Source organism: Giraffa tippelskirchi, chromosome 3 (genome assembly GCF_054371585.1).
Source record: "Giraffa tippelskirchi isolate mGirTip1 chromosome 3, T2T-mGirTip1v1.2.pri, whole genome shotgun sequence".
In the NCBI taxonomy this organism is placed as follows: Eukaryota; Metazoa; Chordata; class Mammalia; order Artiodactyla; family Giraffidae; genus Giraffa; species Giraffa tippelskirchi.
This window is the reverse complement of record NC_137277.1, coordinates 86,344,774-86,357,968: the sequence shown is the minus strand read 5'-3', so window position 1 is coordinate 86,357,968 and position 13,195 is coordinate 86,344,774. Positions and strand designations below refer to the sequence as shown.

The 13,195-nt window shown below is 45.6% G+C and overlaps 1 protein-coding gene and 1 pseudogene across 11 annotated transcripts in view; both read left to right on the top strand.

Annotated features, from left to right (window-relative positions):
• The first annotated feature begins 204 nt into the window (after window positions 1-204).
• On the top strand, window positions 205-7,862 carry LOC145540449 (large ribosomal subunit protein eL13 pseudogene; annotated as a pseudogene). Its single transcript, XR_014078349.1, has 2 exons — window positions 205-2,547; window positions 7,803-7,862. The product of XR_014078349.1 is annotated as a large ribosomal subunit protein eL13 pseudogene (transcript).
• Window positions 7,386-13,195, top strand: part of ITGA6 (integrin subunit alpha 6) — an 84,544-nt gene continuing 78,734 nt past the window's right edge. For 7 of the 10 annotated variants that reach the window (XM_081577776.1, XM_081577778.1, XM_081577779.1 and 4 more), the window contains exon 1: window positions 8,281-8,671. In XM_081577776.1, coding sequence (XP_081433902.1) covers window positions 8,490-8,671 — 182 coding nt within the window. In that variant the 5' untranslated portion in view covers window positions 8,281-8,489. Of the gene's footprint in view, window positions 7,979-8,280; window positions 8,672-8,989; window positions 9,040-13,195 lie in introns of those variants that run through there. The other 3 variants (XM_081577782.1, XM_081577787.1, XM_081577784.1) reach the window with 2 other exon arrangements.

Below are 13,195 nucleotides of genomic sequence, written 5' to 3'. Positions count from 1 at the left end.
GTGAGTCCACTTTTCTGTCTTTCACCAAGGAGTATCTGGAAATACCTTGTATAATGCAGGACTGGTTAGCTTCTTAGTCTGGATCATGTGATCTGGGACAGCAAAGCTATTGTTATAGAAACATTCTTGGCTGTTAGGTAGTCCGAATTTCTGCATGCTTTTTCTCATTTCCTTGTTATTCGTTCAGTATAATGGTTCTTTTTTTGTATTTGTTCTTTATTCTTAGGGCAGAATGTATTACATTGCCTTCAAGTGTATTGTTGAATGTAGTAAGTACTAAATTATTTGTGTGCAAATAGCTTGCTTTCCAGATTCAAACATTTTGAAGAAATTTTGAAGTTCAGGATCTGATTTCCCTATGAAGTGGCTGATGACTCATTTTAAGTGGTAGAAGCTGATTTAATATTAGCAGCAAGATATGTTTGATAAGATAAAGCTAAAACAAAATAATAATGATTTTTATGTTGGCTATGACTTTTGATAATCCTTAGCACTAACTTCCCCTGGTCAATCAGATTATGGAAATAAGATAAGGATATGTTTGGAAATGTCCAGCTTTCATCTCTTTCTACTACTGGGATTCCTGGCTGGCTAGAGAAAAAGTCCTCTGAACTTTTTCTCTTTCAAACTTACGATATTAAGTTTAGAACCCACTGTTGCTCTTGCAAAGACTGGCAAGAAATGGAAGTGGTCCAGAGTCAGGGTTAAGCACAAACTTGCTTCCATCCAAATCTCAGGCACTGAGAAACTATGATATGACAGAGATTATTTGCTAAACTATGAAAAGAAGGAATGGCTTATCCTGACCACTTACATCAAGTGAACGTGGGGTGCAGGTGACCTCATTCACATGGCTCCTCTTCCTATGTATCTCTGACCTGAAGCCCTCTCTTTTTTTATATTCTAGTATACTTTCTTCTTCATTTTCACAGCTACTATTCTATTCAATCCATATTTAATAGCAGACATTGTACTCTCACAATGTCTCACACATGTAATCTCATTTAATTCTTACAACAATCTGGTGAAGTAAGATTTCTGGCCATTTTACAGATTAGAAAATTGAGTCCTAGTGAAGTAGAAGGACCTACTCCAGGCCCTCTCCAGGGAAGTGGGTGAGGCTAAGCTGCTTCTCTTGAGTGCTTGCTTTGACCTGAATTAATACACTCCAGAGAACACTGGGTTAAGTTCTAACTCAGAATCAGCTTGTTTTTTTTTTTCCCCCAGTGAAGATATTTTTATAGAAAGCAAGAAAAAATTTTAAAAATGTGTCCTCTAAGTTCAGCCTGTCAAGACTGTATTTGTGTGGCATGAGATACACACAGCTTCATGTTTGTTTCTGATGATGGTAGGGATGGAAAGCCAAATTTTCCAGTGGGGATTTCACCTCAGCGTTGGGAGCTCAATTTTAAATTTAACTTGTTTCATTTAAAGTCTGAGTTTATTTCTGGCTGGCTAGCAAAATGTGGCTTCTTGGCTTAGAAAAATTCCCTCAAAACAAATTTGAAAAAAGAATCCCACCTAAAGTGGCAACATGAAATACTGTACAACATTTAATGAGTTAATAAGGGAATGAGAAACATTCAACTTAAATTTACTTAATTTTTTTTTTTAATTTACTTTAAAATAGATCTGTGGTGAACTTAAGGGTCTGTTAATGGATGAATGGATAAAGAAAATGTGATATATATCTCATATATGTATATATATCACAATGGAATATTAACCAGTTATAAAAAAGAAAGAAATGCTGCTGTTTGAGACAACATGGATGGGCTTTGAGGGCATTGTGCTAAGCGAAATAAATAAATCAGCTTTCCCGGCCGTGAGCCCTCGGAGGAGGCCTTTCGGCCGCAGCCATGGCGCCCAGCCGGAACGGCATGATCCTCAAGCCCCACTTCCACAAGGACTGGCAGCGGCGCGTGGTCACGTGATTCAACCAGCCGGCTTGCAAGATCCCTAGACACAAGGCCCAGCGGGCCAAGGCTCGCCTCATCGCCCCCGCGCCCCGCGTCCTGTCCTCTCCGGCAGGTGGTGAGATGCCCGACGGTCAGGTACCACACGAAGATTCGCGCCGGCAGGGGCTTCAGCCTGGAGGAGCTTAGGGTGGTCAGCATCCACAAGAAGGTGGCCCGGACCATTGGGATCTCGGTGGACCCGAGGCGGCGGAACAAGTGCACGGAGTCCCTGCAGGCCAACGTGCAGTGGCTCAAGGAGTACCGCTCCAAGCTTAATCTGTTCCCCAGGAAGCCCTCAGCCCGCAAGAAGGGAGACAGCTCTGCTGAAGAGCTCAAACTGGCCACTCAGCTGACCGGACCCGTTATGCCCATACGGAATGTCTATAAGAAGGAGAAAGCCAGAGTCATCACAGAGGAGAAGAACTTTAAAGCATTTGCCAGTCTCCGCATGGCCTGTGCCAACGCCCGGCTCTTTGGCAGCTGGGCAAAAAGGGCCAAGGAAGCCGCAGAACAAGATGTTGAAAAAATAAAGTGCTGTTGGCAACTTATGATAAAAAAAAAAGAAATAAATCAGACAAAGACAAATACTGTAGGATGTCACTTATATGTGGAACCTGAAAAAAAAAAACTCAGAGAAACAAAGAACAGATTGAAGATTACCAGAGGTAGGTGGTGAGGGAAATGGGTGAAAGTGGTCAAAAGAAACAAACTTCCAGTTCATAAGGTAAATATGTTGTGAGGTTGTAAGGCACAGCATGGTGACAGTAGTTAACTATACTGTATTGGATATCTGAAAGTTGCTAAGATAATAAATCTTTAAGCTCTCCTCACAAGGAAAAACATTGTAACTCTGTAAGGTGATGCATGTTAACCAAACTCATTGTGATCATTTCATAACATATACATATACTAAATCATTATGTTGTATACCTTAAATGTATACAATGTTCTATGCCAATTGTATCTTAATAAAACTGGAAAAATGAATAAAATGGATCTGGGTGTTAAAATAAAGTAGAGCTGGCAATTTGGATTCTCTTGATCCCAACCAAAGGCAGATTGGCTCCTATAAAATGTGCTGTGACTTAGAGCAAAAAAAAAAGCCAAAATGAAAAGCATTAAGGTTCAGTGTAGAAGGAAAACCCCTGAACACATATACAGAGACAAAGTAATTGAGGAAAAACTTTTTTTTTTCTGAAACAAAAAATAATCTACCACTGAACAGTTTAAATCCAAGTTTGGAACAGGTTGCAATATATATGTATTTATAAATATAAGTTATATTTTAAATAGAAATAAATTATATATTTATATATAAATAAATAACATATAAATGTATTTTTCATATATAATATACAAAATATATAAATATATTATATATTAATAAATATATAATAAACACATGATTATATTTATATATAAATTATCTATTAAATATAAAATATATAAACTAGTTTTCAAAACTAAAGGTATACCATAGGTCAGTGCCTAACTTGTAAAAGCCAAATTTTTAAAGCTCGTACACAGGTGAAAGTTTTGGTTTGGACACAACACTCTTTTTCTAATATTTATTTTTATTTATTTATTTGACTGCACTGGATCTTGTGGCATGCTAACTTTATTCATCCCCAAAGCAAGGCATTACTTTACCAACAAAAGTCTGTCTAGTCAAAGCTATGGTTTTTCCAGTAGTCATGTATGGACGTGAGAGTTGGACTATAAAGAAAGCTGAGCGCTGAAGAATTGATGCTTTTGAACTGTGGTGTTGGAGAAGACTCTTGAGAGCCCCTTGGACTGCAAGGAGATCCAACCAGTCCATCCTAAAAGAAATCAGTCCTGAATATTCATTGGAAGGACTGATGCTGAAGCTGAAACTCAAATACTTTGGCCACCTGATGCGAAGAACTGACTCATTGGAAAAGACCTGATGCTGGGAAAGATTGAAGGCAGGAGGAGAAGGGGACGACAGAGGATGAGATGGTTGGATGGCATCACCAACGTGATGGACATGAGTTTGAGCAAACTCTGGGAGTTGGTGATGGACAGGGAGGCCTGGCGAGCTGCAGTCCATGGGGTCGCAAAGAGTCAGACACAACTGAGCAGCTAAAGTGAACTGAAGGTGAGGTGACTCTGTGTGGGGGGAGGGATGCTGTCATCTCTACTTCATAGCTGGGGAAGCTGAAGTGGAGAGAGATTCAATGATTTAAGGTCACCTGACTGGCGTGGAGCAGAGATGGGATTTGAAGGACTTGGGTTCCACAGACCACGTGCTAATCACTCGGACAAATGGCCTTCATTAAAGGGCTGCAGGGACTATGTGAAGCTGTTGATATAGAACACAACCACAGAAGAATACAGAGATATTTTAATAGTTTCCATGTTGCCTAAATGCAGCAAATATGATATCCTTGCTATTGGTGATGATAAAGTCAATAGAACAGGGAACCTGAGAGCAAAACTGATTAAAGTCGGTCCCAGGAAATGGAAAATATATCAGGCATGATGTGAGTTCCTCAGAATCTACAAGGGTAACCCATAGTCTAAACTTATTGCAAGCTCCTCTACCAAAAGTGGGATGCTGCTGCTGCTGCTAAGTCGCTTCAGTCGTGTCTGACTCTGTGCGACCCCACAGACAGCAGCCCATCAGGCTCCCACGTCCCTGGGATTCTCCAGGCAAGAACAGTAGAGTGGGTTGCCATTTCCTTCTCCAATGCATGAAAGTGAAAAATGAAAAGTGAAAGTGAAGTCGCTCAGTCGTGTCCAACTCTTAGCGACCCCATGGACTGCAGCCTACCAGGCTCCTCTGTCCATGGGATTTTCCAGGCAAGAGTACTGGAGTGGGGTGCCATTGCCTTCTCTGACCAAAAGTGGGATATAGAACAACAAAATTTCTTTTGTAAAGTGTATTGGTAAAATACAAGAATTCAAAAGCTGTCAACTGAGCAAATGCCTCTGTTCATTGCTTTCACTGTTTTTTTATTTAAAGCTTTCAGTTTGTAAAATTTCTTCTATGGTATCATCACAAAAGGCCTATGACACAATTTTGTCATAACTGGATTTGTAGTGCCCTTTGGATTTCTTATCCATAAATGTGTGTGTGTGTGTGTGTGCACACACATACACATACACACATGCCATCTGATGGTCAGCATACCTTTATTATCAAGCTATCTTTCTCCCTTTGGTTCCAGACAAGTTTCCTCTTTTTTCAGATTCTTTCTTTTTCCTTACAACTAGGTACCTCCCTCCTCAGATCGTTCCTTCATAATTTCTAGATTCCTTGATTCTTTCATTCTTTTGGCCCTATAGGCTGACAGTGTCCTCAGCAGATCCGGAAGGACTTCTAAGTCTCCCTTTTTTAAGACACTTCTTATTTCACTCTTACCTCTATTTACCACAGAAATGACAACTAATTCACAAAACACGATTGTTACAGTTAATCAAAAAGAGGGAACAGTCCTCAAAGGGATTATTATTAAGAGCCCAAGTTTGATTCAACTTCAAGTATGTTTGGCATCACAGCCAGAGGTAGATGGAAGGTAGGAGCAAAAGTCATATGTGATGGGCATGTGGCACACTCCAGAACAACACTCTCATCCTTGTTTTCCTTTATCCCTCACTTCTCCTACACAAGTATTACTCATTAGTAGCACTATATTTTTGGCTTCCCAGGTGGCTCAATGGTAAAGAACTGCCTGCAGTGCAGGAGATGCAGGAGACGTGGGTTTGATCTCTAGGTTGGGAAGATCCTCTGGAGAAGGGAATGGCCATTCACTCCAGTATTCTTGCCTGGAACACTCCATAGACAGAGGAGCCTGGCGGGCTACAGTCCATGGATCACAGAATCGGACATGACTGAGCAACCAAGCACACAGTACTATATTTAAATTTAACACTATATAAAATTACAATTTGAGCTCAATTGATATTTGTGATCAACTAGCTAACTCTGGCTATTCAAACATCATCCACTAAATGTATCTTGGGGAGGAAGCAAGATGACTCTTGGAAGCATGGTGTGATATTTGGTATAGTTAACAGCTGTTATGACATAGGCACACCCAATTAGAAGATTCCCTTGTAACGCCAGGCAGGGCTTAAGGGCTCAAACCTATTAGTTGCTGAATTGTGGGAAAGTTGGCAGGTCACAGGAAAGGGGCCTATTGAATTTGGGGAGCTCAGGGCATAGCTTTAATCTACCAGTTCAGGAGTATTTCAGCAACCATTACAGCCCCATCAGTGGCTCCTGCTGAGTACCAGCCTGCACTGAGGTTGTGCTCTAGCTGTAATAGCTGGGACCTGTCCCTCTGGAATAGTATGTGTTTAACATGAAAAAGAAAGGTTAGTTTGCATGAAAAATCATATTGCAGGTGTTTCTTAGCTTGCTAGATTATAATCTGCAACAGGGTCTCAATCTTATCACGGTTACCACGTACAGGTTAAAACAGTACGACCTTCAAGACTGTCTACTGAACTTGACTATATTTGACTGAAGGTATTGATTGGAAGAAGAATGCTTTTGAATTGTGGTGCTGGAGAAGACTCTTGAGAGTCCCTTGGACTGCAAGGAGATCAAACCAGTCGATCCTAAAGGAAATCAACCATGAATATTCATTGGAAGGATTGTTGCTGAAGCTGAAGCTCCAATGCTTTAGCCATCTGATGCAAAGAGCTGACTCACTGGAAAAGACTGGAATGCTGGGAAAGATTGAGGGCAGGAGGAGAAGTGGGCAGAAGAAGATGCGATGGTTAGATAGCATCACTAACTCAACGGACATGAATCTGAGCAAACTCTGGGAGATAGTGGAGGACAGAGGAGCCTGGTGTGCTATAGTACATGGGGTCCCAAAGAGTTGGATACAACTTAACAATCGAACAACAATAACTGATTGGGAGAGAAGTGGGACATACCCCACTTCTGGCAGCTGTTACCACCTGTGGACCCTTGTCATGTTCAGGTGGCTTTTCTGTGTGGTACAGGCTGCTCCCTTGGTACAAATACCCCTTGAGGCCATATGGCACGTGACCCTGCCGCCTTCTCCCCACATGCATATTCAGAGCTCCAGCTCTTCCCTGGGATTGACTCAGCTTCTATTTCCAAAGTAGGGATGTAAGATCAAAGCAGGCTCCCCAAGGCATTCCAGGAGTCTTTGGGCTAGCACTTTGGGCAGACTGCTGAAGGCCATGGACCCCTTTATAGAACAAGATTTTTAAATGCATAAAATAAAATACATAGGAATATAAAGGAAACCAATGCTAACTATTAGGAAGGAAATACTAAATATTAAAGGATTAGTGAAAATAAAAATGTAAATTTCGTTGTCATCCAAATTCAGAGTAACCTGAATTCTCTCTCCTCCTGGGTTAAGAATCCCTGCAGGATAAAGTCACCCCAGGGGTCAACACCTCACTAGAGGCCACACCCCTTGTGCTGGAGGCTGGAGCCTTTAGGCCACCCACGCTGATCTCAGAGCAGTCTCTAGGCAGGGAAATTCTTCTCCCAACTAGTTCTGGGAATTTGGGGCAGGAAGGAAGGGCTCCTGAGCGTCTGGGTGCCACTTTAAATAACTCTTTCTTCACTGATGAGGACCTTCTCAGCCTGGAAATACCTGGAAATCAAGATTTAAGTTGCCTACACCAGTGTGACTTTTCCCACAAACTCTCCTTTCCACCTGGACGCAGATCCCTGGAGGCACTGGGGCAAGGCTGAGCTTCAGTTTTCTCATCGCAAAAAGAAAATACCCACCTCATAGGATTGCTAGGAGCATGAAATGAGATAATAGCTGTGCGTTGTCAATTGCACAGCCCTCTTAAAATCTGTGCTGTTATCGTTTTTGACGTTAGGTCTTGAGGACCGAGGACAATCTATACAGCTCCAGTCCCCAAGTACCCTGCCCGCGTTAAGCGCTCCATAAACACTTGTGGAATGAATAAACGCAGCCTTTGCACGTGGGTCGGCGAGCACCAAGGGCTCCCGGCCATCAGGGCCGGCGCATCACCACCACTTGTTTTTAGAACAGGTAGTAAACGCCTTTCCGGCTCTGTGCCGAACGGCAACCACAATTCAAGCGCTTTACTCCAGGAGGACTCGCAGGCTGGGACTGACCGGCCCACAGCTCGCCTCCGGGTCTCCCCCGCGGCTTCGCGAGCAGGTTGTGGGGGTGGCGGGAGCGGCGCGGAGGCGCAGCGCCGGGTAGCACCGCAGCCGGGCGGGCCGCCCGCAAAGGTGCCGGCGGCGGGCGCGCGAGGAGGGGCCAGGGGGTGGGGAGGGCCGGGGCGGGGCCGGCGTCCTCGTCACTTGATAAAACGCCTGCGAGTCTCCAGAGAACAACGGGCTCATTCAGTGGTCGGGAGCTGCCCGCGAGGGGGAGCGGCCGGGCGGAGAGCGCGACTCGTCCCGGGGGTGGGGCCGGGCGCTGCGGCGAGAGGAGACCGAGGTGGCCGCAGCGGCAGCGGCGCTGTAGCCCCGAATCCGGCCCGAAGCGCAGGGCGGCCGCGCTTTTTCCCGCTCCCCTCCCGGTGCGCCGGCCCATGGCGGCCGCGGGGCGGCTGTGGCTGCTTTACCTGTCGGTGGGGCTCCTGCTGCGGCTCGGCACCGCTTTCAACTTGGACACCCGCGAGGACAATGTGATCGAGAAAACCGGGGACTCCGGGAGCCTCTTCGGCTTTTCGCTGGCGATGCACTGGCAGCTGCAGCCTGAGGACAAGCGGCTGTGAGTTCCCGACTCTGCCCACCCCACCCGGGCCCCGGCCCACGCGCGAACCAGGTCGAAGGCTCTCCGCGTTCCCGCCGGCCGGCCCTGCCCGGTCCGGCACTCCGCAGGCTCCGGGGGGAGCGGGGCCCGGCGCCCCGCGCGCTCCCCTCCGGCCCCGCCTGGCGCGGCGCCTTCCCCAATTCAGCCCCGGAAAGAGAACCCGGGGGCCGACTCTGCACACCGCAGCCCCGGTGCCAGGCGGGGCTGTCCTCGGACCCGGGAGAGTTTACTTTTTTTTTTTTTAAAACAAAGTGCTTTCCGGCGATCCTTCCCTCCGGGCATGTTTGCTGGGAACCCGGCAGGTGGCACGCTTTGCTGAGCTTCACGTGTGTGTTGAGCGGGGGGTGACTTGGGGTGGAGGGGGGTCGCTGTTTCGCTGCGGTGAGATGACTGTTAGGGAGAGTCAGGCCTTTCCCAAACTCACAGAGAACACCCCGCCCCCCCCGCCCCCCCCACCCCCGCCCCCACCCCCACCCCCGCCCCCACCCCCACCCCCACCCCCGCCCCCACCCCCACCCCCGCCCCCCAGCAGACTTCGCGCGCCTTGCAGAAGTTGGAAAGCCACCTTTCATCATGTCCTGCGAGGCTTTCCCCGAAGGGAGGGTTCCCCGGTAGGCGAGACTTTTACACGCCTCCCCCGCTCTTAAAAAGGTGGAACCAACCAAGCACCTGTTCCGCAGAACTAGATCAGCTGAGAAAACAAGACCCTGTTAGTGGTGTGGCCGACCCCCCACCCCCACCCCGCACAGGCTACAAAGCGTCCGGCGCCACCCGAGACCCCGTGGGCCCCAGCTCTGGGAAGCCCTGCCGAGGGGTTAAAGCAAAATGTCTGATCTAGTTTGGGGGCTTTGCAAATGAGGTCTGGAAGTGACAACCCCCGACCCCCCACCCCCACCCCCCCAACACCCTGGCACAGCGGTGCCTCCAGGGAGAAAGTGGAGACCGGCACTCGTAGCTTCTCCTTTTCTTTCTTAGACAGTGTTTGGTTCCCACATGATCAAACTGTTTAGGCAGGAGAGGGTATTTGGGAGCTTAGTGGCCTTAATCGCTGTGGGGCCGCATTCTTGATCTGGGCTACCGAAAAATAAACTCACAAAAGGTCCCCCCCACCCCCCAGCCCTTTGGTTGAGCTGAGGTCCTTCCAGGACCAACAGACCGAAGAATGCAAAGTACAGCCATAGAGGAGAGGACTTTATGAGAGGGGAATGGGGTTTTAGGGCCGCAGGGAAAATCTTGATTTCAGTAATTGAGAACTTTGGAATTGGTGAAGGTTGTAGGTGCCTGAATCTTAAAGTCAGATTTTTCTGATAACACCTACCAGTGAAGCAAAGAAACTAGTAGGGGGTGGGAAGGCCGAGGGGTGGTCTGCAGGCCTGAACAGCTGCTTATACTCTGTTTTCTCTCAGCAGAAATAATTGTGATGTTGTAAATTTGAAATAAAAGGTAGTTTCTGTTAACTCAGTTAATGGATGATGTTGGGTGTCTCTGAGTACTTGTATGTGTAGATGAGCATTCACCCATATGGAGAATGAACTTGTTAGTGCAGAAATGACCACAGGCCAGAGGGAATATATTTTCCTTGGCATTCTCTGCACCAGTCCTCCACTGAAGCTGGTGGTTTCCTTGAAATACTGGTTCAAGCGAACATTGTGAAGGGGAAGTACTGGGGCAGAAAGTTATCTGTGGGGGTGGAGATTTGCAAAAGGTAGTTTCAGCCAGGATCTCTGTTGTCACCAAGGTTAGCAGTGTGCTTGCTCAAACTTGTTCTTGCTGGTGGGCTTCTCTGCTGTTAGACCTGCTGCAGGTATGTAAGAAGAAGCCTGTATTTGGGGGCTGATGCCATCTAGAAATGCTCTTCATAGGGACTGACAGAGAGGAGTGGCCCACTTTAAGGGAACTGTATCTTTCCCTGGAACTGGGAGTGTGGCAATAGCCCACTCTAGGGGGCTGTGATTTATGTCAGGTGCCACGCCTCCACCTTCTTTTGGTAAAGTAATCTAGCAGCACTGGCCTCACCCAGGAGAACCAGTACACACAGGCCATACCCATATTAGTTATCACCTTTGTCAGTAAAGGATGTGGGTGTAAAATAACAGCCAGTGAGGTTGAGACCCCACAGCTTATGGGCCAGCTTCCTAAACTCTGCACTTACTGGGAGTATTTCAGGGCACTGGTGAGAGAGACCTAAGCTCAAAATTCCTTCTTGGTATTTCGCAGCTGTTACTTTGAGGCTTGATGTTTTTATCTGTAAAATGGAGATATTACTGCTCAATAGGCTTGTTGTGAGGATTAAGAGATAACATGCAAAGTGCCTAATTCCTGCCTGGCATGGGTATTTGCTGACTAAATGGACGTTGTTAATGGTGATGCATTTAGAAGCAGTAACTGAATTCCTCCTGTGTGCCTGTGACTCTGCAGGTGTTAGCCTGTGAGTCTCACTCTGCTAAAGAGTGAAGTCGAAGGTTATTGGCATTGGGTAAGTTAAACTTAATCACATTTATGAACCCCATTTTCAAAGCATTTTAACTTTAATCAATCTTATACTTACAACAAAAGTAAATTTCTCAAACAAGGGACTTCATTGAGGCAGGAGAAGTAAAATATGAAAGATGTGTGAGCATATCAGATGAATGCAGTGTTGTGGAAACAAACCATAGATTTTTGTGGGTTAAACTTTCTACAGTGCTGTTTAAATATTTCATATCTTAAACTCTAAGATTTTATAACAGAATAATATTGTATCTGAGAGCCTTAAAACATGTTTGTTGTTGTTGTTTAGGTACTAAGTCGTATCCAACTCTTTCTCTGTCCTTACGATTTTCCAGGCAAGAATACTGGAGTAGGTCGCTATTTCCTTTTCCAGGGGATCTTCCTGACCCAGAGATCGAACCCATGTCTCCTGCTTGGGAGGCAGATTCTTTCCTAAAACTTTGGGGACTGTAAAACTCAAACAGAGATCATAAAACTTCACTGGGCTTTTTAGGCTAGATATTAAGGAAGTTTGGCTGCGTTACTGAGGTCAGGATCTAAGGTTGAGTCACCCCAACTAGGTAGAAAGTTTGGGATGGCATCTGTGGGTATGTCCATCCTATGAGTCAGCTCTCTTTACTCTTCTGGGAGGAGCTGAGTCTGTGTGTGATTGCAGGACAAAATCCAGAAGGAATAGATCTTTAAGTTATATCTGTGATGCTGGGCTTATCCCAATTGACATTTTCTTTTTGGGAACTTCCTGATCTCCACTGTCTTCCTAAGGCCCACCAGGCCCACTGTTGCTTCTGTTTTGACTCTGTAATGTTTGCTCTTGGTTTTTCTCACACTTGTGATGCTCTTGCTCTTAAAATCATGTTTACTGAATTGGAGATCATCTAGTCCAGCTAGCTCCCTTTATAGATGAAGAAATTAAAGCTGAAAGTTAAAGAAATGTCTATAGTCTCATGAGTGCTTAAGCAGAATCTTAACAGAACCTGGATTTGAACTTGGCATTTCTGACTCATGCTCATTTCACCTCTAAAGGAAAAGTCAGACGTGTCCTTCAGACCTGGAGAAATTGAGTTTTGGAAATGTACTATGTTAGGTTGATTTATTAAACCGCTCCCCATGTGGGTCAGAGCTGTCTATTTAAATATCTGTGCCTGGACTCTTTTCTTATGGACACTTATTCCAGCTGGCCTTGGATCAGCTTATGGGTCCTTCCTTCTTTGCCTGTCATTCCTTCCCCTTCTGAAAATGCCCAGTGAAGAGCCAGCCCAGAATCAGAACTATGTCCAGGATGTGTACCTAAGCACTCTCTTCCTTGCATTCATTCAGAGTGCCGTGTGGTGCAGGGCCATCGTCCAGGGACTGACTCGGTCACCTTGAGTCCTGAGAGTGGAGAAAGAGCCAAAATGGGCAGGGAGACTTAAAAGATCTTAGGACTCTGCAAGAAAGCAGAAATAGACAAGTTTAATTTTAACACAGGCTGGTCTCGTGAGTCCATCCAAGTCATGACTTAGGGTTTACAAAAAAAAGTCAGTATTTGTGTGATATGAATAATAATGTCAGGAAAGTCAGGTGAAATGCTCGTGTAAAAAAGCTTTACATTATTTTAAAGAAGCAGTTACTATGTTCTTAGTTGTATAATTCCCTATTTTAGCATAACAATATTGTTGTTGTTCAGTGGCTCCAAGTCTTATCAACTCTGTGACTCTACACACTACAGCACGCCAGGCTCCTCTGTTCTCAACTATAGGAATTTGCTCAAATTCATGTCCATTGAGTTGGTGGTGCTATCAGTAATATCAGGATTTAAGCTTTGTCACCAAATAGTACTGGAACTGTGGTGCATGGATTCCCTTAGACCTTGACTCAGCATAGGGACAGAGTGACAGGTAAATGACCTGGCACTTTCAAGATAGATACTGGAGACATAATAGAACATACTATCCTGTGCTTAGATGACAGGGTCAGCTTTACCTGGAACGCTGGTTAGTTCCGAGTCAGTCC